The following is a 27,301-nucleotide window of genomic DNA, read 5'->3' as shown; positions in this document are numbered from 1 at the left end:
CTTTCACGATATAAACATTTATTTATAGATGTACAATTTGATAATTAACTCTAAATCAAGAAATGCAGCTTTCAGGAGCACCCGTTAGGATCTGCGCTTTCCCGCTCGCGTTATCCACGGAAATCTACTCGGAACATCCCAAGGTTTGTGCGGGCAGGCCCTGGGCGAGGGACGCCGTCCCGCAGGACGTTCAGCACCTCTTGCACACGTGATTTTTCTTTTAATCCCCCCCACGAGCTGCACGTGGCCGTGCTTATATCAACACGCCGTGCTTCCACCCCGTGCCGTCCACAGACGGAGGTACCATTACAAAAAAAAAAAACAAAAAAAAACACAAAACAATAAAACAAAAGGAGGAAAAAGAAAACTTCTAGAATCAAGTCCATGCTGTGGTGGCTGTGGAATAAGGCTGAGTTAGCGGGAGGGCTGATGCTTTGCAAAACAAAGAGCAAAGGACAGAGCACACGGGCTTCTAACGCCGAAGGAAGGAGCCCACCTCAGCGCTTGAGCTCCCAGCCCTTGCACCCCACCACCACGGGGTGCCGGGGGATGGCTCTCACAGGCAAAGCCTTTAGGCAAAAATTAACTGTCGGGGCCAAAAAGGGATCCAGTTTATCCCACGTTCACCTCTCAGACGGCTCACGCTCCCATCCAGGTCCCGCCTGACCAAGCCAGCAAAGCCGAGGGGCCGGGGTGCAGGGGGACCTTCCCCCAGCGACGTTTCCTTCGGCAGAGGCGATGCAGGGCTCAGTTTTGTACCACCAGCAGCATTTCGTAGGTCTGCCCGAAGAAACGCAGGCAACAGCACGCCATGGCCACGCTGCAAACAGGAGAGCTGCTGGGCGAGGGCTGCAGGACAAAGTGATTAACAAAGGGACACAGCTCGTGGAAAGCCCTGCTTACAGGCAGAAAGCTGCACACTGATTACGAGGCAAAATTAAAAGCAGACTGGAAAAAAAAAAGAAAAAAAAGGTTACACACAGACATCAAGCGAACAACAGATGAACTAAAACCATCCAGGACAATCCTTTCCTCCGCTGAATGCGGCTCCAGTTGACCTGCGGAAGCTTCTGCCAACGTTGCGAACCCAAAGTGCAAATCCGGGCAGGTTCAGGAATTGCTTTTCGCCCCCTGCAGATTTGGAAATGCTTTTATTACAGCCCAGAAGGCAGGCATCGGCATCCCCAGCCACGGAGCGCCGCTGTCCTCGAGAAAGCCAAGTGCAGTAACCGCAAAGTGATTTGAGCTCCGAGTGCCAGGCAGAGGGGGACACCCGGGAGGAGACACTGCCCGCTTCCCCGCTGGCCAAGCTGGGCAGAGAACAAAATAATTTAATCACCCAACCCCTGCATAGTTTAAAAGTACACCGTATATACAGCTATAAATTAATTCTAAATAGATTATATTTCTTTTTGTTGAAAGTTTCATCACCAAATTGTCCGATTTCTCTCTCCAGCGCAGTCGTCAGGGTCTCCTTTTGCTCCGTGGCTTTGCTTTTTTGGCTCTCTCACCTTCCAGGCCACGCGCTTGTCCCGACGGCTGTGGGACCCTGGGAGCAACCAGGCCGGTGGTGCTGGAAGGGGAGGAGGAGGAGGAGGACGGGCAGCTGCTTCCTGTCCTAATTGCTGCCTGAGACGTCGTGACGGCGGAGACGGGCAGAGAGAAGAAAGAGGGCAGTTGTGCGTTGCTAATTCTCCGATTCCATTTTAATATCGGGTTTGATTCCTTAAACACAAAGTCCGCCACCTGGGCTCAGTGCGCTTCGCCGAGAGTCTTCAGGCGTTTCCAGTCTGGGGACGAAAGCAGTAAGGGTGTGAGTGCCGGGGGGCAGCACACCGCCACTCCACCCGGCCCCGCATTTTGGGAGGCTCTGCTCAGGCCACGGGCACGCAGCGGTGCCCAATTCCTCCAAATTCCTCCCCTGGAAGGGAGGCAGGTGGGCAGCAGCAGGCTGGCGTGAGAGAGGAGGCGCGGTTGTGAGAAGAGGAGTGGGAGAAGCGAGAAAAGAGCGGTTCCAAGAACGGGGTGCAGGCAAAAAAGGGCTGAATGCGACCCCGAGGATTTGCTTTGAGGGCCTTCAGGCTTTCAGACATGCTCTGTGAGGCAAGGAGGGTGAAAACAAAGAGCAGCCGCACTGCTGAACCTCTTTACTCGTGTCTGGGAGTCAGCTAGCTGGATGCCCAGCGCCCCCAAGAAGTCCTTGTAAGGCTCAGTAGTGTCCATACAACTGAAACGGGGTGCTTGAAGCTTCCCCTTCAACTTATTTTGTACAGAAACTGCTTTCAAAAGGCTTTGTGGCTAGATGGGGCCACCCTCAGAGCGTCTGGCAGGTGAAATCAGCCCAGATAATCAGGCACAAAAAGCACTCCAGGCTGTGCCCAAGAGCTTTCATCAGCTCCCCCACGGCCCAGCGCTTCTGCCCTCACCTGCACGATCCAGCTCGCCCTACCCCCAGCTCCCCAACCCACCTGTCCTCCACCTCAGCCCCTTTTTTTCCCCGTGGACACACGAAGCTGCTCCCACAACCCGCTGTGAACTCCAACGCCCTGCTTTGTTCTCCTCCAGGGTCAGGGGAAGGCAGAGAGGGGCAAGGAACATGTTTTCTATGAGCCCGCTCCCCGTCACCACGCTTCTTTAGTGCCACAGGTGACGACTTTTTCAATGAAACAGACAATAAAGCAACAAAAAGGGTTCATTCAGAGGCGGTGGCTGGCTGCCACGGCTGGGAAAGGCGTGGCGAGATAAGGAAAAAAAAAAAACACTTGAGCCAGCCCAGGCGTGCAGCTGACAGGAGCTCGGCCGAGTCGCCAGCACGCCTGGGGCTTCGCTTTGTTCCTCGAGAACCACCGCCAGCAAAAGCAGCGAGCTTGGAGAGAGCCGGGGCGCTGCCATGCAAACTAAACAGCATCAATCTCCCCGGCCGGGAGCACAGGCTTGGCAGAGGGGGGCTGCTTCCCCCCCGCTACGTGCGCGCGTCCAGAGGAGACTCGGGAAGACTTGTGCCTCAGAGATTTCAGTATTAAGAGCACCGCAGGAGCGCCACCGGCTCGTACTTAGAGCTCCGCCGAGCGGGCCGGCGGCGGCTATCCGTGCAGAGAGGCCTGTACGTCTGACAGTCTGCTGCAGCTGGGGGTGCCCATCTTCTGCGCCCGCTGGTACAGCTCCGAGTCCCCGAAGTAGCGTGCCCGGTACAGCAGCCCTTCCTCTGCAACGGGAGAAGTGCGGCGTTAGGAGCACGGAGCCCCCTCAGCAGGGGCTCGCCGCTCAGCAGGCTGCAAAGTGTGCCTACGTGGTGTTAAAATGCAACCTCAGCGCAGCTCGGTTGGGTTTTGCTGCAGCAGCCAAACCCCTCTGCCCCCGAGCCCACGCCACTCACTCTGCTGCTTCTCCTTCCAGCAGTTGTTCCGCAGGTTGGCGATGTAGTCGTCCTCCACGCTCCTCTCCACGTTCTTCAGGTTGCTGCCCGTGTACTCCTCGGCAAAGTTCTCAGCCACGTAGTAGACGACTTTCAGGTGCTCCGTCACCCTCCTGTGTATGTGACCCACGGACCTGGCTCCGGAGAGAGGTCAGAGCAGCGTCAGACACCTGAAGGGCACAGCCAGAGCCCCGCGGCTCCTCGCCAAGGATTGCTGACCACACGCATCACCCCCATCCTCCTCCGCCCCCAGCGCCTCACAGCTCGGGAGAGGAGAAGCCTTTCTGGTGGAAAAGAAGCCATACCCTACCCCTACTCCCTCGGATTTGCATTTCAGACAAAACCTTGTTCTTATTTTCTCCCCAGCAAACCTAGAGACACTCACCGGGGCGTGCCTGCAAGCCGCAGCACAGGACCTGTGCCCAAACACTGGATTCATCGGGCACGGCTCCAGCTGGAGCCGTGCCCAAAGTCTCCCATAACAAATACCAGCTGGCTGCTGCATCAAACGCCAGCCTGCCTCCCGAGCCAGGTATAAACAGCGACTCATCGGGCTCGCCCTTCAGCCTGCGAGCGGGGTGTGCAGGAGCGAGTCACACACCCCTGCACGCTCCAGCAGGGTGAAAATACTGAAAGGGGAGGCAGAAGGAACCAGAAACCTGCTACCCGGAGGCAGGCGCGCAGTTCGGGCAGGCAGATGCGATGAGGCACTGCTGAGCGGGGTGCCACTGACCCAGGCGGGTCTGCCAGCAGGAACCTGATTTTTGGAAGAGGTTTACGAAGGGAACCGAGTGACACGTGTTTCTTTACGACTCTGCCATTCTCAGCAACAGCCTCCTATAAACAAGGGGCACTAAAACCTCCCCGTGCCATTAAAACCTCGCCAGGTTCAGCAGCTTGCCTGCGGCACGCTGGGTTGGGCACAGTGAACTCGTTTCCTGCCAAGGAGCAGCTGAGCTCAGCATTTTTTTTGTTCCTTTGCCTGAGCAAGAGCGCAGCACCGCCTGCTGGCACAGCACGCTGCTGCTCCAGCTCCCTCAGCCTCACCCCAAAAACACGGCCGAGGGGCTGGAGCAGCTCGTTTGCTCCTCTTGTCCAAAGCCAAAGTGGGAAATCAGGAGTGGGGGCGATGTTCCAGCTGACAAGGCTGGGAGCAAATCCCTGCCTGCCTCAGAGCTGCCCTGCACCCAGCGCCCTCTCGCCTCACAGAGCGCCTCCTCGCCAGCCTCAAACTCAGAAGCAGAAAGACACGTGCTTAGTTTCGTGGCCCTCAGCCACAGAAGTGACATCCCAACACTCCTTAGCCTCTCAGGGCGACCCTGAGCTGCGCCTCGCCCCAGTTTGCTCCATTTTTGGCTCTAAGCACTAACGCCAGAGCCCTCACCTCAAACCCGAAAGCCGAGCTGGGTTTTAGAGCATTTAGTTACATTTTGGGACGAACAGATCCGACTTTCATTTTTCACACCCTGATTTAACTCTACATCTTAGCCCCACTGGGCTACAGCTTCCCCAAGGCCTTCACTCCTGCAGGCTGCAGAGGCTCCCCGTCAGAGCCCCAATCCGTCAGGCCAGCGAGCCCCTTCCACCCCAAGACCTGCCTGGAAACAATTCGGCCTTCCCTGAGCTGTGAGACATCAGGGAGCAGGAGCAGGAGGAGATAAAGCAAAGAAAGACCAGGAGAAGCAGAGCGCCCAGCTCCCCAGCACCCACCCCGCTGGATAGGCTCAGAGCAAGGGGTACTAACGGCCTCTGGCTCAGGCTGTAGGGAGGGCTGGAGACCATCATCTGGCTGAGCGCAGACACGATGATCAGGATGAGGATGGGCATCAGCTGGACAAACAGCCCCAGGCCACCCTGCGGGGACAGAAACGCACAGTGGAGCACCATCCTGGAGGCCAAGACCCCAGAGCATCGCTTTCCCTCCCTCCCAGCCCTAACGCAGCCTTAATTCCCCTGGAGCACGCTTCCCCCTTTAACCTCGAGAAGAACTCCTCGGGGAGTTCCCAGTTTTTCTTTCTTTCTTTTCCTTTTCAAGCATTTTACTGGCTATTAAAAGAGCGGGGTTATGTTAAGTCCCACAGTTTCATTTCTCCAGGTCAGAGGGCTTGGAGACATATGCAGATTCTGTGAGGGAAAACCCCAAAATAGCTCAGGCCATAAGGTTTTTTCCTTGGTTAATTACACCTCACAGACTAGAAACACCCCATCTCGCACGGGGAGATGAAAGGGAGAAGGGGTACGTGCTGGGAGGAGCCACATGTATCCGTATTATCTGAAAGCTGGATCTGCCTTTTAAAATCAGAGAATGAAACGAGAGAGGGAATGCTTCTCCTCTGCTAAAAACAAGTTCGGATCACTGCTGTCAGCTCACATCGAGGTGGCACAGATTCAAGGCACACCAGTGTTTTCCCTGCTGGAAGAGAGTACCGGGAGAGCCACCCGCAGTAAATTGCAGAGTGGAAATTCTGCAGGCAGCTAACTTCCCACCGCTGCAGCTTTCTGTACGGGGAGCTGCCAACGAGCAGGGCTGGTGCACGAAGCAGCCCCGCCAGCTCGCTGCTGATCTGTGTGCTGGGAAAAACTTTCAGGCCCCCTGCGTGCTCTCTCTCCACTTACATCCCCCTGGTGCTCTCGCCTGTCCTGCCTCTGGTGGTAGGTGTATCGCATCCTGCCGTTGCTGTACACGTGGACGTTACCTGCAGGCAAAAAAAGAAGGATAAAAAGGGTCAGCACGTGTCAGACGGTGCTGGCTGGCTAGGAGGGAGCCACAAATGGTGGCTACACTCCATGCCAGCCTCACCGATAAAATTGCACCACTAAAAGTTGGCTGTGTGCTAAAATGTAGGACGAGGAAGCGTCCACTACCGCAGGCAGTCACGGAGGGATCCCAAACAGCTCACCAGAGGTGGCTGCAGCAGCTAGGGCACTCCCTAGGAGACTGATGGAAGAATTTACACAAAGGGGTTTATCTTTTGATTAACACCAATCGGAAAAAGAAAAATAAATAATTTTGTTAGTTTTTCCACCTTAAAAGCAGCTTTTCCTCGTTTTAGATGGCAAAGCTACAGCTGAAGAGGGAGGCCAGCTGCAAAACTGCTCCTGGATTCTCAAGTGAGGAAAAAAAAAAAAAAAAGACTGAGCAAGAATGGCAACTCGCTGGTTTTCCTGGAGTAGCCCTGCCTTTCTGACAGGCAGAACAGGAACGCTGCGAAAGGTCGCGTGATGCCTGTGCATCATTTTTGTTCTAATGTTCAACCCAACCTCGTAACAGTGAACGTCTCCAGCGTGCAGACAGACTGCTGAGCTGGGGAAGAAGTCCAGCTCTGCTGGAATTACCTGCTGGGCCCCGAGTTCTCCAGGCTCCCACCTGGACGATCTAGAAAACCCTGGGTGCTTGGGTCAGTTGTGAGGGAGAGCTCTCACCCAACTCGGCTGTGGGGAGGAGCGCTGCTCTGCTACCACTCCTCGCCCTGCCCAATAAACCCTACAGCACCGTGACTGTCAGAAGGGCCGGGGCCCTCTCGGGACAGCGAGGTTTAACGCGCTTACTGGAGGGAAATCCACCCCCGAAGAACATGTTGAAGAGGTCCTCGGGGGAGATGTCGGCCTCGAAGCCGCGGTGGAAGTCTGCGTGACTGTGTCCGTGCCGAGCGGGGTTGAGCTTCTCGTCCCCGTACTGGTCGTATTGCTTCCTCTTCTCCGGGTTGCTCAACACCGCGTAGGCGTTGCCAATGGCTGAAATATGGACAATTAGGAGGCAATTAGCTTCTCGCAGCCCCAGATGCTGCGCTGAGCCCTGCGAGCAGGCACGGCTCGCCTCCCTCAGCACCCACGTGAGGTTCTCAAGCAGCCTTTGGCGGCACAGCTCTCCTGCCTGGCACGCTGCTTCGGCAGAAGGAAACCACAGCGAGAGACTCGGCCTGAAATCAGCCCAAATAACCAAGCTGTGCTGTATGGCTGCTGTGTGCCTTCCTAGAGAAACCCCCGCAGGTGAATGAAACTACCCGGTGCTACACAAATGCTGGCAGCAGAGCTGCCACGCGTTTCATTTCGTTAAACCTGTTCCTTCTTTTGAACAGCTGATCCCAAACCATTCAGCCATGAGCACAGCAGAGCGTGATTTCCGACGATAAATCTTATTCCAAACTAGCATTAAGCGCACTTGATGTCATTGCCTGAAACCAGAACTACACCGAATTTAAGTACAGGGTGCCTCACTGACAGAGACTTTAAGATCCCAAGCAAAAGCTGGTGAGATGTGGGCTGCAAGCTGTGAAATTCGCAATTTCCAGGTTCCACAGGAAGGTTTCCACGCAGGCAGCCCGCTGGCACCCACCTGCTTCTGGGCTCCTCTCCCTGCACATCCCAGTTCAGCCCTTCCCTCGGCACCAGCCCACCCGGGAGCCTCTGTAGGTGACTGCCGAGCACGTCCCTTCCCCTCCCCGCGTCGCAAGGACGTGAGGAGCTCACGGGACGGGGGCTGCCTGCTGCCTTAAGGGCAGGAAAGGGGGACCCGTGCCCTTTGCAGGAGCTTAACTCCAAGATTCAACATTTTCCCAGCAGTCAGACCGAGGTGTTTGGTTTCTTCTTGGATTAGAGATTTGGAGAGTGGAGGATGTCGTGTCAGTACGCTCGCTCTGAGCCTCGGTTATAATTAGTGCCCGCACAGCAAACGTTTCTACGAGCCGGGCAGGAAGCTAGACCACAAGGACTGGCTCCAGCACACGAGCCCGTCCTTTCACACCGTGTGATTAAGCAATGAAAATGGGGCAATTTGGGATCTTGTTCATCGTCTAGCCTTCTGCTGACCAAGCTCCACAGGACACCTTGTTCCCAGTCAGGATTTCAGCTCCAAGCGGCTCGGTTCAGCTCTTTGCCCAACGCCAGCCGAAGGCAGTGATGCAAACGAGGTTCAACACAACTGCAGCCGGCTGGGACAAGGTCCCGGGACCAGACCTGAAGTTTTATCAGCTGTCACTGGGAAGACGAATGTCAAGACTTGAGCTAACACAGCAACGTTGGAAAAAAATTAACTCAAGCCCTCAGAGCCGTGCACGTTTCCCCCTTCGCCCTCCGGCAGGGAGCAGCTGGACTTTGGCGAGCCCTGCAAACGAGAGGAGGCTGGAGGATAAAGGGCACCTTGCCTAACGCACGGCTCCCGGCACGTAGCTCTTCTCAAAGCTCTCGGCAAACATCGTTGGTCGAGATTAGAGGTGAGGAAACCTGCCTTTCGCCACCTGGTGAGGGCTTTCAGATAAACTATCGGCCAGCGGCTCACAGCACAGGCAGATGCTCCCTGCCTAACCTGGCCCCTGCACTAAAAAAGAGTAGCTGAGGGGCAGCTCGCTATCTGCCAACAGCAAGGCGCTTATCAGTCATGGATTGAAGCCTTAAGAGGCTCGAACAAACCTTACATAAGACTTTTACTGCCGAAATTTGCCCACTCGGAGCTCGCCCCTCACCGCTCTCGTGGCAGGCCAGCCTTGCTCCCTGCTCCTGCAGAAATCTCGCGCTGCTCCAGCCCCGCTGCGCCCATCGTGCTGCTCAGAACCCCACAGGCAGGTGGCACCCAGGAAAAAAGCCTAGGATTTGGGTACGGGCACAGAGGGAAGCGCCTGCGGGGCTGTTTGGGGGGATTACTGTCAGAAGAGGCCTCGTTTTACTCATGAGTGGAGCAGTTCCAGGGGAGCACAGTGCCCTGATCACCAGCCTGCTCCTTTATTTCCCCTCACACAGCTGAACGCAGTTCTCGTGGTTCCCACAGTTCTCTACTGCATTTATTCTGGCAGAGGGGATTTCCCTGGCCCACAGGCAATTACCGAGCACTCACAACCACGAGCCAAAAGCTCAGCTAAGCGGGCTTCCAAACTCCTCCTGCTGGGACTCCTGACGCAAGATGCGGAAGACGGAAAATAAAGGAAATGAAAAAAATCACGAGTGCTGGCGAATCAGCCACCTTCCCCGCAGCCTCAGAAGCGTGGCACTACTCCCAGACGGACACAGCTGCTGCAGCCTGCTTCCGTACGTGCCAAGCAACAGCATCGCTGCTGGAAAACGACTGGTTTGAAGCTACCTGGCTGCCCAGGAACTATATTCCTCCTGAGCGATTTGTTGAGTGCTTTATTTCACTCTGCCTGAATCATGAGGTGGTTTTTAGGGAGTCCCTGCTCGCCCAGCTCAGCAGCATCACCTGCTGGCTGCGGGTAAGTCACAAGGTGGGGAGCTGCGTTACCTTTAAAGGCCTCGGTGGCCCCTGGCGCGTGGTTCTTATCGGGGTGGAACTTCAGCGCCAGTTTCCGGTAAGCCTTCTTCAAGTCCTCGTCTGAAGCTTCTCTGTTGACTCCCAGAATTTCGTAGTAGTCTTTGCACTGCTTTACCCTGCCGGGAGAAAAGACACGGGCAGTGAGTTTCGGCCACGGGAGCTGCTTTGCCTTGGATGTGTCGACGGTTTCGACCGACGCTCGGTGAACTCCGCTTCACTCATCCCGGATTCCTCAGAGCTGACCCATTTTTCTCACGTGCTCACCCGCAGCCTGCCCGTGCTGCTGGCGCACAAACACTCCTACAGAACGGGTCGGGCCAGGAGAGGTGGAAGGGCCTCTCCTCGGGCACTGCTGGCACAGGCAGAAGAACACAGCCCCCAAAACATGGGCGCGATGGATCTGGGGCTGCAGGGACCACAAATGGCAGGCCGGGATCTGGAGGATCGCTGGGTTTTTGGCGTCCCCCTGCAACGTTTCAGGCCCAGTTAATTCAGACTTAAAAACTACCACGGGCTGAGCGGGATAAATGTGTCCTGGGGGTCTCCAGCAGGAGCTTTAGGAGCATCCTGAGCATCTCCACCAGCAGGGTGAGGAGTTCTGTGAGGGTTTGGGCTCTCAGCGTGACCCGAGCAGCAGGACAGGGGGAGAGGCCGCCCCGAGGCCCCCCGAGCACGCACGCACCTCCTGACGGCATCCGCCTGGTCCCGCGTGTAGCCCCGCGGCGCCTCCCCCGCCGCCTCCCCACCGCTGCCCGGCCGCCCCCCGGGGCCGGGGCCGGGGTTGGGGCCGGAGCCGGGGCCGGGGTCAGGCTGGGCCCCCGCCGCCTGCTGCTCCTTGTCCAGCTCCTCCAGCAGCGCTGCGGCGGGAGGGAGGCGAGAGTTAAACGGGGGGAAGGGGAAAAATGAAAGGGTTTGGGGAAAATGAGTCATTGCGGGGGGAATTAAATGTTCCTGGGGGAGAGAATTGGATGTTTTGGGGGAAATTAAAGACTTTTGGGGAGAAAATTAAAGGTTTGGGGGAATAAAATTCAAGATTTTGGGGGGAAAATAAAAAAAAAATTAAGATGAATTAGATGAATTTGGGAAATAAATAAATAATCTCAGAGAAAATTCAACGTTTGGGGGGGAAACTAAAGGAATTCAGCAACAATTAAAGGAAGTCCAGGGGAAATTAAAATAACTTTGGCGAAAATTAAAAGCCATTAGAAGAAAATTAAAGGCAGCCAGAGAAAGTTAAAAGGATTGAAGGGAGAATTACAAGAGAGCCGTTGGAAATTGAAATAAATTGGGGGAAAATTTGAGAAATTCAGGAAAAATTTAGAAGAAACACCAGGAAAATTTGATAAATTCAGGGAAAATTAAAAGAAATTTGGGGAAAATTTGATAAATTTAGGGAAAAATAAAAGAAATTTGGGGAAAATTTGAGAAACTTAGGGAAAATTAAAAGAAATTTGGGGGAAATTTGAGAAATTCAGGGAAAATTAAAAGAAATTTGGGGGAAAATTGATAAATTCAGGGAAAATTAAAAGAAATTTGGGGAAAACTTGAGAAATTCAGGGAAAATTGAAATAAATTTGGGGAAAATTTGATAAATTCAGGGAAAATTAAAAGAAACACCAGGAAAATTAAAGAAATTTAGGGAAAAATAAAGGAAATTCATGGAAAATTAGGAGAAACGCAGGGAAAATCGAGAAACTCCGGGAAAATTAAAATTATCCGGGGGAAATTAAAGATAAATCAGGGAGAATTAGAAGAAACGCGGGGCAAATTAGAGGAATTCGGGGGAAAAGAGGCGAAACTGAGGTAAAATTACCGAAACTCGGCCAAAATCACCGCCCCCCCCCCGCCCCCGGACTCGCTTTCCCAGCATGCCCCGCGCTGCCCGGACACGGCGCATGCGCAGTCCCCGCGCAGGCCTCCCCGCTCCCCCCTCCCCCCCCGCCCGCCGCCCCCCGGTTCCCGCTCCCCGGTCGCGCCCCCCTCACCGCGGGCGCGGGGCGTGGGGTAGAGGCGCTGCGCCTTCAGCAGGAAGCGCCGGGCCCGCTCGGGCTGCCCGGCCCTGGCGGCCGCCAGCGCGATGCCGACGCAGCGCTCCGCCTCCTCCCGGTTCCCCTCCATGGCGCCCGGGCCCGGCGGGCGGCGCCGCCTGATGACGTCACCGCCTGGCCACGCCCCTAGCAACAAGCCCCGCCCACCGCGACGAGGCCCCGCCCACCGCCCACACCCCGTTCCCGCCTTCCAACCAGGCCACGCCCCCTCCCCGTATTTCCCCGAGTACACGCGCGCTACCGTAACAACCCCACACGGCGCCCCCCAAAAAAGCAGGCAGCTTTTTAATTAACTCGCAGCTCGTTAAGGGAATGAAAGGGACAAAAGGGGCACGGCGCGGCCCCGCTAAGGCCGGGGCAGGGTGAAGTCCCAGGCGGTCTCCTGGGCGCACTTCCACATGGCGCGCATCAGGCGGGTGAAGCCCATGTCCTTGGGCTTCTCCAGGCCCCGCATCAGGCGCTGCTTCATGATGGCCACGAACTCCTTGTTGCTCAGCTCGCCGTTCCCTGCGGGCACCAAGGACGAGGTTACAGGCACCCGAACACACAGCCACGCGCCCCAAACCCACCGCCACGCAGCCCAGGGGGAGGCCGCCCAGCCCCAACCCAGCCCCACGCAGGGCAGGGTGGGTTTCATGAAGGAGTTTCTCCATTTCCAAGTGTTTTTTTTTGTTTTTTTGCGTTGTATCCAAATATCCGAATGCAACTCGAGGCAGGGAAGCTCCCCTGAAACACCAGGAGGGGAGCAGGCTTTTGCTGCGTGCCTATAAACAGCCACAGAAAGCCCCAAGCCCTGCGCCTGCTCTTCCACCCAGTGCCTACCTCAGCGCCTTTGCTGTCAAAATATTTATCAGACCCCATGTGTGGATGCAAATGGAGAAGGTTGGGAGATCCCCAGATTCCCACTGAGCTCCAGGGTGCTCACCCCATCAGAAAACACCACAGATTAAAACAAAATAGATGCAGCAAAGGCACAAGGCAGCAGGTGGGGCTGAAGCCACGGGGCCGGCAGCAGAGCTCAGCCAGCCCCCAGCACCAGGCAGCTCCTGATGCCCTTTTTCTGTATTCCTCCTGCTCATTTCGTGCCCGGAGGCTGCTCACTCACCGTCGCAGTCGAAGAGCGCGAACACCACGTCGCACACGTGGTCCGAGAGCTCCACCTTCGCCACCGTCCTGGCCACCTGCTGCATGGTCACTGCAAGAGAGCAAGGGCAGGATTTGACGCCATTAAATATTAGTTTTATAACCCGAAAGCTATCTTTCTTTTACAATTTCAGGCGTTACAGTCTTACACTAGTTCCTGTAAGGAGCCATCCGGGTATTTTATGCAAGTTCAGGGCATAGCAGCTCTGGTTTTCCCTCCAGTTCCCAGAAGCACACCAGGAGTGATGCCTCACTTTCCCAGCTGGGCTTTCTCCCCCCTGCTTTACACAGTGTCAGCATCAACCAGACCTTGCCCTGAGGCTTTCCAGAGCTGGCAGCCTCCAGAAAGAAGAGAGCACCTCAAAACTTCCCCAGGCTTTCCTCCTCCAGCCACAGGGCTCTTAGAGCAGTGGCTGAGGCTCCAGCACAAGTTCATTAATGGCACGTAATTAAACAGCAATCGCGCTGATTTACCACCTGCGTGTAGACCTAAATACTCCAGGAATACATATTCCACGACCGGGCAGTTGCTAATTTACTGTAGGTGCTGAGAAAATTGGCTTTGCTAGGCTATTATCTCCTCACGGCACACTGCAGAAGCAGCAGCACGTCCATATTTCATGCGCAGCATCTCTCGCTCGTTTTTACTTCTAAATGAAAGGAAAAACCCATCGGGTTCTTTTAACTTCCAGCCTTGAGATGCGATGATCTAAAGGAAAGAGCACAGATGATTCCCCGAGAAGTCAAAGCTAAGGCTGTGGACACACGCAGGAAGAGAGGTGACACATCGGGCTCCCTTTGCAGTCCCACTGCCCCAAAACGCACGACCCAAGGAGCAGAGTTGGAGTTCTCTTCCATGTATTGCACATTTAGAGCCAGTGAGAAAATTCGGGTGCCAGTACTCGCTTTTTGGAGCAGAAATGCAGCATCTGGCTCTCATTCCTAAACAAAGCCCCTCGCTTTTGAGCAAAGCCAAGACAAGGCTTGAGCAGCAACCAGAGGTCATGGAGACCCCTGTGGAAGAGAGTTTGCAAGAAAACTTCTTCCAGGACTGCTTGTCATTTCCAGCAACCTTTTCAAGTGCATTCTAAGCAGAGAAGACGCTGCTCCCAAGACTGGGATGAAGAAGAACCCCTGAATGCCCGGGCTCCGGCACCAGAGCCCGTGGTGTACCCACCAGGCTGCTCGGCCTCTGCACACACCTGACCCCAATTGCTCTGTTGAAGAGCAGCATTGTGTGTAGGGACATGGTTTAGAGGGTGACAGTGGTAGCAGGGTGATGGTTGGAGCAGATGGTCTTGAAGGGCTTTTCCAACCTGAATGATTCTGTGTTACACTGGTGAGAGGCTAGAGCCTGAGCTGGAAAACCTCATGTGGAACGTGTGGAACAGGTAGATGAGGCTGCAGTTTGCTCAGTCCTAAGCTTTTTGGCCACCCAACCTTACCCATAAAAGGGGCCTAGAAGAAAGCTGGAGAGGGACTCTGTCGGGGAGTGTAGCCATGGAACCAGGAGCAACGGCTTTGAGCAAATGGAGGGGGGATTGAGATGAGATGTGACGTGAGGAAGAAATTCTTCACTCGGAGCACAAAGCGCACGTGGGAATTAGGGCTGGAGATGCACCTTGCTTCTGTTCTTCTCCGTAAAGAATGGAATGAAATTGCCTAAAAAGCAGTGTTAGAAATAAACCCGGGGCACAGGATGGGAGGTGCAGGGCAATCCCATTTGGGCAGTCTCAGGCAATGACTGGTTTAGCCTTCTGCCCAGCACCGTGGAGCCCATGGAGCTGGATCCACCAGGTGTGGAGGAACGGATGGAAGTGGATCCACCTCTGCCAGGACAGGCCTCTCATCGCAGAGGAACTGCGGTCTCAGGACGTTTTTAATCCATCAGACCAGGCTTGTTCAACCCCTCCCTAAACCCACATACAAGCTGTGAACCGTGCTGCCTGCCTCTCGAGTTTTAATACCTTTATCAAGCGAGGCTCCAGCCATGTGGTAAAAGCTCAGCGCCGTGTCCACGTCGTTTATGTTCTTCAGAAACGTGAAGAAGCTCTCCACCTCCTCAAACGTCAGCCCCTAGGATGGAGAAAAGAGGGACTTAGTGATGGGAAAAGCAGACTGTGACACTGCTCAGGTAACAAATGACAGGGAATCAACCGCTCGAGCTTGCAGCTGGGGTCCCGACACTGCTACAAGCAGGTTTGTGTAGGCAGACTGTAGGCAGACGTGCCCGAGTGAGCTTTGCTGCTGGTGGCAGGGCTGGGTGTGTTTGCTCTACTTCCCCACACAGCACTCGGGCTGGGAAATGCTGCTTGTGAAGGCAGCGACCCCTTCAGCGGGACCACCAGGAGCTGCAGCACCCAAACTGCACCCTCGTGGGCAGGAACAAGCACCCAGCCTGGGATTTATCAGCTTGTCAGGGGGAATTCAGGCTCAGCCTCCTCCTGTTCCACCTAGTGGGAGGTTGATGCACTCAGACACTGCGAGTCCCGACTGCATAACACAGCGGGGGTCCGTGCTGGGGATGGAAGAGAGCACGCTGCAGCTGGGGCTGCAAATATAAATTTATATCCATCTGTTGTAACCCTGCTCGAGCCGTTCCCAACGACTTCCAATCAGGGCAGAAGCGACCTGTCTTTTTTTTTTTTTTTAAATATAAATCACGTTTTTTTACGATCTTCTCCTACAGACACGGTGCCTCTGGAATTGTAAGCAGAAGAACCACAGACAGTTTGCAACCTGCCGAGGAGTATTTCAGCTCAGCAAAACCAAGCACGTGGCAGAGCACGGCCAACACACGTTGCACAGCACACCAACAAGTGCAACAGCAGGCTTTGGGAGCTGGATTCATGGGTGCAAAGTGCACACATGGACAATGTATAGGAAAAAATCCCCACTCGCTGTACAGGGCACTGTCTTTAAATGTAAACCTGCCTTCCAAGCGGTGTGCTAACAGCTGCACGGCAGAATTAAATGATATTTTCCTTCTGCCAGGACCATATAGCACATACTTTTGCACAAGATAGTGCAAAGATTCCTGTTTTGAACAACGTATCTACAGGAGAAAAGATCTTTGCAATTCAGACCCCCATCCCAACATCTCCCTGCTGAGCGTGGGACTGAGCAGAGCACTACAAATTTGGAACCCCCGAAGGAACCAGGATCCCTGGGGCCACTTTCAGGCCAGCAGAAGAAATTACACCCTGACTTACCCGACCATTTGAGATCTGCTGTTTGCAGCAGTGGCCACAAGGCCCCCCAACCACCACCGTAAGCAAAGGGCCCCAGCTCAGCATTTTCCTGGATTTTCCAGCAGGAAATGGCAAATATCGAGGCCATGCAGAGTGGCTCCTGGTTTAGTACCCTGGTTCCTGTTGTTTCAGCCAGCAACACGAGAAGTTTACATCCTTACAAACGTAAATTCCTGGTCCTTGTCACCAGTTAAAAACCAAAAGCCACGACTCACGGAGGCATCCTGCTATTCCAGGCTTCTGTGTGGACACACCTGAATCTCCGCAGCAAAAACCCAGCTGGTGTTACAAAATTCAATGTCTGATTGATGAATTCGATCGCTGAGGCTGGCATCAGCATCTACTCCTTCCCAGCTACAAAAAAAACAGGGAAGGGAAGGGGTGCAGAGCCGCGCTGACAAGTTGCCAGCCGCGATGATCACCATCAGTCAGCAGCCGGGGAGGGGAATTCATCTGTTCCCTGTCGATGCGTCTGTCGGCGCTGCTTGGGCTCCTCATAACTCACTCGTGCCTCCACTGCAAGCCCAATAAACATTAACCTGCCACAGGGCTCCCTCCCTGCTTCCTCAGGAGCGTTGAACTGTGTTTGCAAGGTAACGCTGGGTTAGGAAGCCTGCCAGGTGGGTTTACTTCTGAAAAAGGTGTTACATACGTTCATCTGATTCGTGTCAGTATGGAACATTCCTTCCCTCCCCTCCCAGTGTCCCAGTCTCCCCCTCATTAGAGTCAAATGATCAAATCTTCAGAAATATGCCTCAAATCCATCAGCCTATTTGCTTTTGTTATTCCGAACCCTTATTCCTAACAGTTACAGCCTTTTTGCCTTCTTTGTGGTTGATTTAGCACTGCTAGAGGTGTGACTGGGGTGTCCCTGTGAATGTTTCAACAATTTGTGCAGTGTCACTAAGAGCTGTTTGTGTTTGTATGTTCTTTCTCTGAAGTCTCTGATGTCTGGGGGTTTCAGAACAACTGCTAACAACCAGTGGCTGTTCTGGCTTCTGAATGGGACACCCTGCAAGCCCCTGATATCTGGCCAGGTGGCCAGGAGATTGAGGAGAAGAAAAAAAGTTAAGGACTAAAAAACTTTAAAAGTTACAGGACTAGAGAGACGAGACGCCTTGCTCTGAAGCTGGCTGTTCCCTACAAATAGGAACACGACCTGGCTGCCTGGGGAATGAGGAATGAGGGGGAAACAAAAGCTCTGCCCCAGATGTCAGGTGTCTGACACGTGGAAGGGAACATCTGCTAGAAGAATCCTTCCAAAAATAATGTCCTCTGACTGCTCATACACCCGGCTACTGGTTGGTACATATATAAAGCCACAGCAAAGACTTGACAGTCTGTGAATGTAGCAGTAGAGCTGATGTTTGCTGTCACACAGGCATCACAGCTGCCAAGCTGCCAAGCACTTTTCCCTGAGAAATCAACTAATTCCTGCTAAAACTCAAGGGGAACAGAGGTGTAGGAGAAAAAACCTGCAGTGTCTTGCTCAAAAATCGAGTCAACAGACTCAAAACTGCAGCCTCGGAAACACCGATGGTCAAAGAGCTTGGGAAGGGCGATTTCCCAGCATCGACAGGCAATTTCTTCCAGTTTTCCACTAGATGCTTTTTGGCCTCGCCTGCAGCATTTGCTGTGAAACAATGCACCACGAAGGCACCTGAGCTTGGGCCTCCCCGGGGTGTTAGGACAAATGAGACGCTTCCAAAATACCGATCCTGCTGACGAGGTTCTGCTTGAAATCAGCACTCTGGGGATGTCCAAAAGTGCTGAGCTTCTGTGCTGTGCAGGGAGAGATCAAAACCCGTTTGATGCTGTGTGTTCAGCCCCGAAGGAACGGCGACAACCGCAGCTCTCAGCAGCACCATCTGGATCCGAGCGCTCCCTGAGCTTTCCCGGAGCTCACAGAGGCCAAAAACTCAACGTTTCTGACCAGTGTTATGTAAAAGCCTTTGATAAATATTAATTTTTGAGAGGAGAAAACTCGCTTGTGGCAGAGGATCTTGATTTATCTTGATTTATGGCTTCCACATTCAATCAGAACTCCTCCAGCTAAATCCTCAGATAAACCAGAGGAGGTTTTCACCTGGCCACGTACTGGAGCACTGTCATCAGGAAAAGTCCCTGCAACCAACGGGTGACAAGGAGCTGCCCTCAGGGGCTGTCAGAGACCTTTCAGCGCATGTGTCCCGCTGTTTCAGCGTGCCCAAGTACTCCTCTGCAGCCCCAGCAGGAAAACAGGAGAAAAAGGTCACTGGTGCAGCTTTGTGTGAACTGAGGAGTCCTGAACATCGCAGGAGTTTAGGACAAATTTATTTATAGCCCCGAAAAGGGATAAAAAAGGACTAGACCCCAACACTTCTGTCCCATAATCAAGTGGCTCTAAAACAGTCAGACCAACCCAAAACATAGCAAAGACCTTCCCTCCATTCTCATTTTGGTTAACTGTATGTTTACAACCCAAACAATAAAAGAACAATCCATCTTCACCAAAGCAACATCCTGAAGTACCTCAGCACCCCGTGCTTGCCTTACCTGATAAAAGCACGGCCTTTTAGCACAGAGATTTTAGTCAAGGTCTCTCACTAATTTAACCGGTACAGAATCTGCAGCCTTATTCCTCTCTAAATCATGGGAAATTCAAATCATTTTTCACCTAAGTTCATAAACTAAGTAATAAACTGCCCAGTCACAGCATCTAATTAAACCAAGGTCGAGCCAGTAACTAGGGACACTTCTTCAGCGTTTATTCTGGCTCCAGACCCAGACTGTAAACATAAGCTTTGAAAATTACAGCATCCATTTCAACAGGGACAAGCCCAAACCCTCATCAGGACACCAAGCAGCGCACTCCCACCTCCTGCATCAGATTTATCACCTGCGAAGTCAGCACGGCTCCCCACACTGCTCCAAAAGGCGCGGGTGCTTCTCCCTCCAAGACGGATTGCTTGCTGCAGAGGGAGAGATCCTTGCACATCAACCTGCTGCTTGGAGAAGTAATTTCCTGCACTCAGCCCTGTTCATGGCAAACCCCAAATCTTTGGGGTTTCTGTCCCTCTCTGCCACGAAGCATCATTCAACCCCACGCAGTCTGACACCATCGGTGTCATTTCTCCTACAAGCCTACCCACGGAGCCTGACCACCAGCTTGTCTCTCGGCACGGTGCGGGGTGGCTGTCTCCTCCCCCCCAAAAAAAAAGCTTCGCAGATTTGCTACCACCACTGACCTCTCCGTCTTGGAAGTGCTTCTTGAGCTGCTTCAGCATGACGGTGAGCTTCTTCGACTGCACCCCGCTGTAGGCCAGCAGCATGCTGCCGAACTGCCGCTCCGTGATCCGCCCGTCCACCGGGTCGTGCCTCTCAAACTGGAAGGGGGAAAAGAAAAGGAAATGGGCGTTAAAAAGGTTTGGTAACAAAAAATGAGCATCACAGAAAACGCTGCTTGTAGAAGAAATCCTAATACGTTTGAATATTTGCTTCCACCGGGACTGTTTCCATCAGTGTGTCAACATTTTATTTCCTGGGACAACTTCTTGAAATTTTTTTGCATCTACTCCTAGTTTTGTCTTGCTGGGCTGTAGAGCTGGACTTGAAAAATCAGGCTGACTATTTGAACCTGAAACTTAGCTGGTGCCTGCAGGTCTCCAAAAGGGGTGGAAAACAAGAAGAAAATACTAAGGTGCTCTTCATGCGAGCTTCCAGCTTGGACATTGGAACAAAACCCAAACAACCGGGCTGTTGCAGCAACTTTTTCCTGCTTGCTCAAAGAGCTGTGCAGCACTAAGCTAAGCGTGCAGGTAGAAGTGTGATGATTGCTTACAGAGGGGGCTGGTAGCAAACAAACCAGGACAAAGAAAAAAAAAACACTAAAACTTAAGGCACGTTGCAGCTTTTCTCTGCTGCTGACAAGCCTGAGGATGCCACTCAACACCACAATTAGTTTTCCAGCTCCTCCAGAGCAACCCATTCAGCTCGAGAGCACTGCTGATTTGACACGAGGTTGCTGGATACGCTGGCCATTTCTGCCTGATTTGCACTTAATTCCACCACTAACCCCAAAGACACGCGGGTCTCACATGCACGGGTTTGTGCATCCTGGCCCACGGAGCCAGGATTTAGGACGATGTATGAGAGCTGTTTCCAGCCAGGAGGATCTGCCTGACCTCAGGGACTTCTGTTTGAGTGGCCCAAGCAGGATTTGGGAGGAAGATGGTTCGTTAGCCTGCTGTCTGACGCAGGCCTTGGCATTTACTCAGACCACAAAACGCTGGCCTCTGCCCTTCTCGCGTGCTGGGGAAAAGAAAAAGCTGATCTGGAGGGAAATCGTGTGATCCTCCTTACTAAGGAGAGGCAGCTGGCTCTGCCACGCTTATGAAGAAATTTTACAATAACCAAGAGGCATAAAAACTGTCTGCACTGTTTCAAAACCAGCACTAAGTTCTACAACACTCCTAATTTCAACCTAAAAGACACGAACCAGCACCTTTCTACCAGCAGCCTTCAAATACCCCAAGTTTTGGCACAGCAGGTGCTGCTGGGGGCGTTTCCACCACCCCTCACACGATGAGAGGCTGGGCAGAGGTCAGCCAAACGTGCACCTTCTGCGTTTGGCCACTGCTCCACTTTTACGACGTTGATTTAAAATAATCTATGGGGTTCAGTGTTCCCCTCTGCCTCCTGGTGTTTGAGTTGCCATCAGCAACCAAAAATCAAAAAATCAGCAAAAACCCATCCTGCAGGGAGAGCCTCTCTCACAGCAGACCCACTGCAGGAGATGAAAGAGCTTCATTTATTGATTGATTATCACACAGCTGGGAGATTGCTTTACATTTATCTTGTTTCTGGTCTTTAAGATGTAAAAAAATAACTTACTGAAATTTCTTTAAAGCACAAGACAACGCTGAGCCCTGGTTAACAAACCAACCCGTTCCCCTGCCCTATGGGCTCGGTGTGCATGAACGAGTCAAACACCACCCAAAGATTATTCACGTTAAATGCAAAAGCCTGAAAACGTTTATCTTACTTTAAATGAATGTCTCCAGCATTTAACCGAAGCACTCCCAGGTGCCTGAAGTCAATAGCTGGCAGGCAGGCGCTGCGCTCGTGTACGAGCAGGAACGCAGCAGTGCTCCACAGCCGAGGAAGGGGACGGGATGGCAGCAGCTGAGCTGCACCACCGGTCAACAGCCAGGCTCCGACCTCGAATATAATCACCGCTGAGCTGAGAAAAAGCGAGTCACCAAGCAGTGGGTAAAGGAAATTCAAAGCTTGCCAGCAGCTGGTGTTGGAGGTGCGGAAATTAATTACGGGAGGGATGAGCAGAGGAGATCGTTTAAAGAAAAATTCTGGCGAGAAGCAAAAAGGTAGTTTTTTGGCTTCAAATGACTTGTGAGAAAAGCCTGATTTTCACTTCTAAAACCAAACACTCCCCTGGAACAGCCCGTTCCCCAGCCACCTGCCTGGAAGCAGATGTGCTCGCTTTGTTTTCTCCTGCCTTTCTCCAGTGTCTGCTGGACTGCTGAACACCGCTCACCTTCTCCCATCACTTGGAGGAAAAGAAAACCCACGAGGACATGATGCAGGACAGAGCATGCCGAGATCTATTACCACCAAACAAGTTCCCTGATGGCCTTTTTCCCTTCCATCCATCTAAAGACAGGAAAAGCACAGCCAAAGCCAGCGCTGGGGCAGCTCCAAGCACTGGGACACCAGCAGGAAGCTCCTGCTCTGCCCAAGGGCACACATGCTCATGACTAACAACACATTTTGAGTTACAAACTGAGGCTCAGGAGGGATTTATTCGCTCTGGAGGGTTGGTTATTGTGTCAGGACCACACCAAACGCTGCTCTCGGGTGAGCTGAGCTCCCAGCCACTGCCACTTGGTGCCAGCAGCAGATTCTGCATGCGCACACCCGCAGGGCTGCAACCCGTAATAAAATGTTTTGATATTCATTAACGCTGCTGTGAGGCGTGGGGAAACCCAGCGTGCTCCCAGAAGGGTGGGAGGGCAGGGGAAAGGGGCACAGCCCCGAGCCCCAGGAGCTCCCAAGGCCAGCCTGAAGCAGCTTCCCGAGCCTGGTGCATCGTTACCACACCTTAGGGCACCCTCTGCAATCATTAAAATGACTAAGCTAAATCTGAGAAGTGTTTTCAACACCCCCTCTTCCTCCAAAAAATCATGCAGGAAAAAACACATCCACGATTCTCGCAGAGAAACTCGTTACACATCTCAAACTACGAGCTTCTAACTCGGCTTTCTGTCGGAATAAATGTGCCTAGCGACTTCTGCTTCAGCACATGGAGGGAAGGTTTCAAATGAGGAGAGCAGAAGGCAAATCAAAAGCGACTCTTTTCTCTGCTTCCACAGGCCCTTAATTGCAGGGCTTCTCACAGAAAGGCAGTACAAGGATCCACCATCAAACGACAGGCCCACGATCCCCCCGCTTCCAGCCCTCACTATTTATTTTGACCAGCCCCATCTACCTGCTCCTGCGGGAAATCAAACGCCAGCCTCTGAGAAGCACCCAGCCTGAACCGATTCAGAGGCAGCACTGTGAGAAGCGTCTTTATTAAAAAAATCAAGAAAAAACTTCTTAAGCAGGGCCATCGGTTTCCTCCCCAGTGCTCGCTGGGTCAGATTTTGGTGCCAGACACCTCAGGGCAGGTTTCTTGTTTCGGCTGATTCTCCTCCTCTACACGTTCATCAGAAGCAATAGCATTAAAAGGGAGAAATCAGTGGGGTTTGTGGGGTGGGACTTGAATATAATGCACTGACTTACCCTGCGAGAGGAATACTAACTGCTGGGCTGCACGGACAGCGCCGTGTCCCTAAAGTTCTAGGAAGGCTTCAACTGAAAAAAAACAATCCATAAATTCCCCAAACTCTCAATACAAGCACCTATAAAAGAAATGTATGTGTGCCACTTCTTATTTCCCATTCACAAAGGAAAAAAAATAATCTACAAGGGCTTTTGGATGGAGAAAAGAGCACTGAGGGATGATTTTTGAGTCGATTTATGCTGGTTAAACAAACACCCAGAACAGAAATATTGCTGATACTAATCCTGCCAGTATTAAGGGTGCTTGAAAAAGGTGACCTGCTTTGAAGGCGGTGCTGTGCGTGTAATAAGGAGTCAAAAGGATCTGGACGGTGATTTGTAGGGTAATATTCAGATTCACAATGTATGACCCTTTAAAGTAGTAGTTGCTCAAAGCTTTATGTGACAGGCTGTAATACATTATTTATCTGCAAACTGCTGCAGCACTGGGCCTGTTTGCTGTTCTGAAGAAGCAGGCTGCCAGGCTCTCTTGTCAAGTTGCATATACAAATATGACAGGGAAAAAAAAAAAAAAAAAGAAAGCACTGTTTATCTTCCTAAAACCCAGCAACCTCATCTGTCCCTCCCCAAAAAAAGGGATTTGGAAGGAAGCTGTGGGGCTGCAGCTCCCTGGACTCGAGTGTAGGTTGTGCAGCTGGACTGGGTCAGGAGAAATGCTCCCAGTGCTCCCAGCATCTTCCTCCTTTATAAATCCACACACATATATGTGCATGGGGGAGACGGGAGCTGTTTCCACAAAAACAAAATCCGATTTTTGAATGCTTTCCATTTTCCCTTTCCCTCCGCTCTCCACGAGCAGCTTAAAGTGAATATGTAGTAGCAAAGTTAAAAATTTACATCCATCAGCAGCACTGAAATCCCTGCAGACCAGGTGGCTGAAAGATGCTTTTGACATTTCATTGGCCTTGGCATGGCACCACTGCCTGCAAGGGGGAAAAAAATAATTCTAGCCACCAGCAACTTGTTACGTTTTAATGAGCAATTATAAAAGGTTAGGTAAAGACGGTCGTACCTTAACTTCATCCTCATGAATCAAAGTAACTCCTCGCCAGCTCTGGAAGGAGCTGCAGTTTGAAATTTTGAGCAGTGAGGGAATGAAATGAAGAAAATGTAAAGGAGAGGAATCTGTAAAACCCCAGGAAAGGGCATGTTGGATGAACTGGAAGGAAGCCTTCTCCTGACTGCCTGGAAAGGGGAAGGGAATGAGCCCCAGCTCCTGCTGCTCTCTGCCCTTGATAACATTCCTGGTACCCAGATGTGAGGAATGGAGAAGCTTCTCCACCCTGCATGCCTGCTGAACAAGAAGAAAGCAAAGATCCCAACACCAGGAGCTCCCGCCCTCCCTGCAGCAAGACCCACTGGCCAGCCGCACGCAGCCAAGCCAAACAGCCTGAAAACACGACTACAAACCTGCGGAACTGGCACAGTGTTATTAAAACAGACCCCTCTTACTGCTGCTGAGATTTATGCTGCTTCTGCTTGGCCTTGGCGCTCAATTTGCCACGAGAAAATAAACCCGCTGCTCTTCCCGAGTAAGGTGACCAAAGCGTTTGCTCAGACAGCAGAAGGATGATGCTGAAGGCAGACTCCTGACCCCTCCGGGGGTTTAATTTTCAGGCTCCGCCGAAGTGCTCTGCTGCCTGCACCAGAGGAGGGCTCCTCGTGCTGCCCGGCAGGAGCGGATTTATGCACCCTTCATAAAACAGCTTTGTTACAGAGCAAAGCCCTCTCCTGGCACTAACAATGCAATAAATAGAAATCCTAATAAAATCCTCAAGCAGCTTCCCCCGTAGAGCTGCTGCATCAGGCACGTTTCAGTCACCTGGTGCATGTGCAAGCCACAAAGCAGCACTGCACAGCCAGGGGGGCACAAACATTTTGTCACCAGGCATCGTGACAGCTGCTGGGACCACCAGCCACCCCAAAGGAGGAGATGGCCAAGCTGTCCCCGGGCATTTGAGCAATGTCCCAAAGCACACACAGTCACCCCAACTTCCCTTGCCTCACGTTTAACAGCAGAACAAGCAATAAAGGGCTTAGTGGTAGATAACAAAAACCCACATCTAACCCACATCTTAAGTAGGCTGCATGGTAGTTTTTGTTAATTAGTACAGGACTCAGCTACCAACTACCCAGCGCAGGGATTCAGAAGAGGAAGGCACTTTGGGCCAAGTTATTGGACTAAAATCAGGTTGTGAAGCTGTAGAAATGCCTTTTGAAGCCAGAATACTGGTTAAGACAGGGCTGAAATCCAAAAGGACCTAGGGTTTCTAATGAGAAATGAGCAGACGGAACAGGCTGACACCATCCATCCCCCCTTCTTGATAAAAAAAAAAAGCAAACAAGCCAAGCAGCAGTGGTATCAGCACTCCTTGTGAAAACAGCCCTTTCCAGGGGAAAAGCCGTGCTGCACAACCTTGCCTCCAGCTGTGGCATCAGCCCAGAGCCACGACGTGTAGGGTTGAGAACAAACACGAGGTGTAGGGCTGAGTACAAACGCCCTCCCCGAGTAACCTCCAGGGAAACAACATGCTCTAGAAATCACTCTGCAGGCCCTTTGGAAATGAAAACCTTGGCTGAGGTTTTACACCACAGGCACCCAACCTCACTGCTGGCAAAGAGAGATCTGGGGAAATAGCCCAAAACTCAGCACGGAGATGAAATCACTGCCATTAGGACATTTTGGGTTACCTGTCTGGGAAAGCAAAGAGAAAACGCCGAGGACTTTGCTGGGAGCCTGTCCCACTGGCTGGGTTGGTTCCCAATACGCAGCCCTAGCTAACCCACAGCAACTCACAGCGCAGCAAGGACTCCCAGTCTGCTCGTGCTACAGCTTCCTAAAAGTATTATTTCCTACGGCACTCATCAACAGCAGGGTTGGCACCGGTTAGCAACTCTCTCCTGGAGGAAGCAGACGCACTTCGCATGCAATTTCTGGTCTGGAAGACAATAAGGAAGCAGCGAGATAGGAGGGAAATCACCGAGGCAGCCAAACCACAAGAAGTGGCAACAAGCCGTTAAAAGCTTCTCTTCTCCCTCCGGCTGTGGTTACTTTGCTCATCCTTTCCTTGCGCAGCCGAGCCGATTGCTACGTCTTCATCAAGTGAAGCAACAGGGAAGGAGGCAGTGGCCACGGTTACTTAACCATGCTGGCAGCACTTCTGGGACACTGAAATGCTCGTGGCTTTGCCTCATCTAATCACTCTGAGAAAGTTTCTGCTCAATCTTCAGAAATACGCACTAATATTTTGGGAAGCAGAAAAAATAACCGAGACCAGTACGAGGAAAGTGGTACTTAAAACGTACCTGAGAGCTACCTGTTGCTCTGCAGCACAGTTATCTCCTAACACCACCTCTTCTGATTTGCACAGATCAGGGTAAATACTTGAGGAACATCCCCTCTCCGACTTACCGTGTTTTTAAGGGGCTGAGTTCATTAGAGCCCTCCTTGGAAAAGGAACGGCACGAACCCGCTAGGCACTCGTGTGAAAAGCCACTTAATGTGAACAAAAACATCACATGCAAAGCAGGGAGGGAAGGTGGGAGACAATGTCAGAAGAGAGAAAAGCACAAGAGGAGAGCGGCTGCGTTACGTAACGCTGAGGACAGAAATAGGTCTGTTGTCTAAATCAATGAGAACTACGAACAGCAAAATCAGGTGCCTTAATGCCATGAACTCAGGGAAAAGAGACAAGTTTGGCAGAACAAAACTGTTCCCTTTTCACAGCTCAATTTTGCAGTTCAAATGAGCATCAAAAATGCTAAGCACAGCATGGTGCTGTGTTCAAGGGTGCCCTCGTGAATTCAGTAACAATGCTTTTAGGACATTAACTTCCCACATCTTATCTTGTGCTACCCCAAATTAACAAATAGCATCTTAGAAAGGCAGCTAAATGTTCACCAGGAAGATGGACAATTGGCTGAAGTCACTAAGAACTAAATGAGAACTGAACTGGTGCAGAAGGAAAAGAAGAACAAGTACCAAGAAGCTAAAAACCCATTGCTTCCTAATGAGATATATGGGAACCCGTGGAGGGGGCACACGACTCCAGCACAGTTAGAAATAATCCTTGAGTGCCTGCTCGTCGCCTGGCCCTGGAGAGAAAGTGGCAGTGGGAAGCCAAAGCAGAACAGTAAGGACAAAATCTCTATTTTTCTTCCTGTTGAGTTCAAGTTTCACCTTAGGTTTCTTAACCTTAAAAAGTATTTCATCCATTTTCCATTCGTCGAGGAGCTGCGAGGAACTGACACTTTCCAGCCCATAAAGAACATTCTCCTCCAGCAGCCCATTCCGCTGCAGACACGCAGCACACCGCCAGCGTTAACGAGCAGTTAAATGGAC

The 27,301-nt window shown here is 52.3% G+C and overlaps 2 protein-coding genes across 8 annotated transcripts in view; both read right to left on the bottom strand.

Annotated features, from left to right (window-relative positions):
• Nucleotide 1: 1 nt before the first annotated feature.
• DNAJB12 (DnaJ heat shock protein family (Hsp40) member B12) lies at nucleotides 2-11,860 on the bottom strand. The gene is made up of 9 exons (XM_027460242.3): nucleotides 11,663-11,860; nucleotides 10,360-10,534; nucleotides 9,648-9,793; nucleotides 6,965-7,150; nucleotides 6,032-6,111; nucleotides 5,160-5,269; nucleotides 3,377-3,549; nucleotides 3,054-3,205; nucleotides 2-1,790 (listed from the first exon to the last, which is right to left on the bottom strand). Exons 1-8 carry the CDS (start codon nucleotides 11,793-11,795, stop codon nucleotides 3,084-3,086), a joined length of 1,125 nt encoding a protein of 374 aa, XP_027316043.2. The 5' UTR covers nucleotides 11,796-11,860; the 3' UTR covers nucleotides 2-1,790; nucleotides 3,054-3,083.
• A 134-nt stretch (nucleotides 11,861-11,994) lies between these two features.
• MICU1 (mitochondrial calcium uptake 1) overlaps nucleotides 11,995-27,301 on the bottom strand; it is an 80,747-nt gene continuing 65,440 nt past the window's right edge. For all 7 annotated transcript variants that reach the window (XM_038181198.2, XM_027460227.3, XM_027460231.3 and 4 more), the window contains 4 exons: nucleotides 19,347-19,484; nucleotides 14,836-14,944; nucleotides 12,831-12,920; nucleotides 11,995-12,232 (listed from right to left, as the gene is read on the bottom strand). In XM_038181198.2, coding sequence (XP_038037126.1) covers nucleotides 12,072-12,232; nucleotides 12,831-12,920; nucleotides 14,836-14,944; nucleotides 19,347-19,484 — 498 coding nt within the window. In that variant the 3' untranslated portion in view covers nucleotides 11,995-12,071. The remainder of the gene's footprint in view (nucleotides 12,233-12,830; nucleotides 12,921-14,835; nucleotides 14,945-19,346; nucleotides 19,485-27,301) is intronic.

Source organism: Anas platyrhynchos, chromosome 6, assembly GCF_047663525.1.
Source record: "Anas platyrhynchos isolate ZD024472 breed Pekin duck chromosome 6, IASCAAS_PekinDuck_T2T, whole genome shotgun sequence".
Lineage (NCBI taxonomy): Eukaryota > Metazoa > Chordata > Aves > Anseriformes > Anatidae > Anas > Anas platyrhynchos.
Note: the sequence above shows the minus strand (reverse complement) of the source record. Positions and strands in the feature narration are given on the sequence as shown.

What these genes read in the sequence shown, in the direction of transcription:
- DNAJB12 (XM_027460242.3), bottom strand. Translation starts at nt 11,795, where the DNA reads ATGGAGGGGAACCGGGAGGAGGCGGAGCGCTGCGTCGGCATCGCGCTG. An exon ending in GGCCACCGAGGCCTTTAAAG is followed by an intron (nt 7,151 to 9,647) that starts GTAACGCAGCTC and finishes TCCATATTTCAG; the next exon opens with CCATTGGCAACGCCTACGCG. An exon ending in CGGGGGTGGATTTCCCTCCA is followed by an intron (nt 6,112 to 6,964) that starts GTAAGCGCGTTA and finishes TTTTGCCTGCAG; the next exon opens with GTAACGTCCACGTGTACAGC.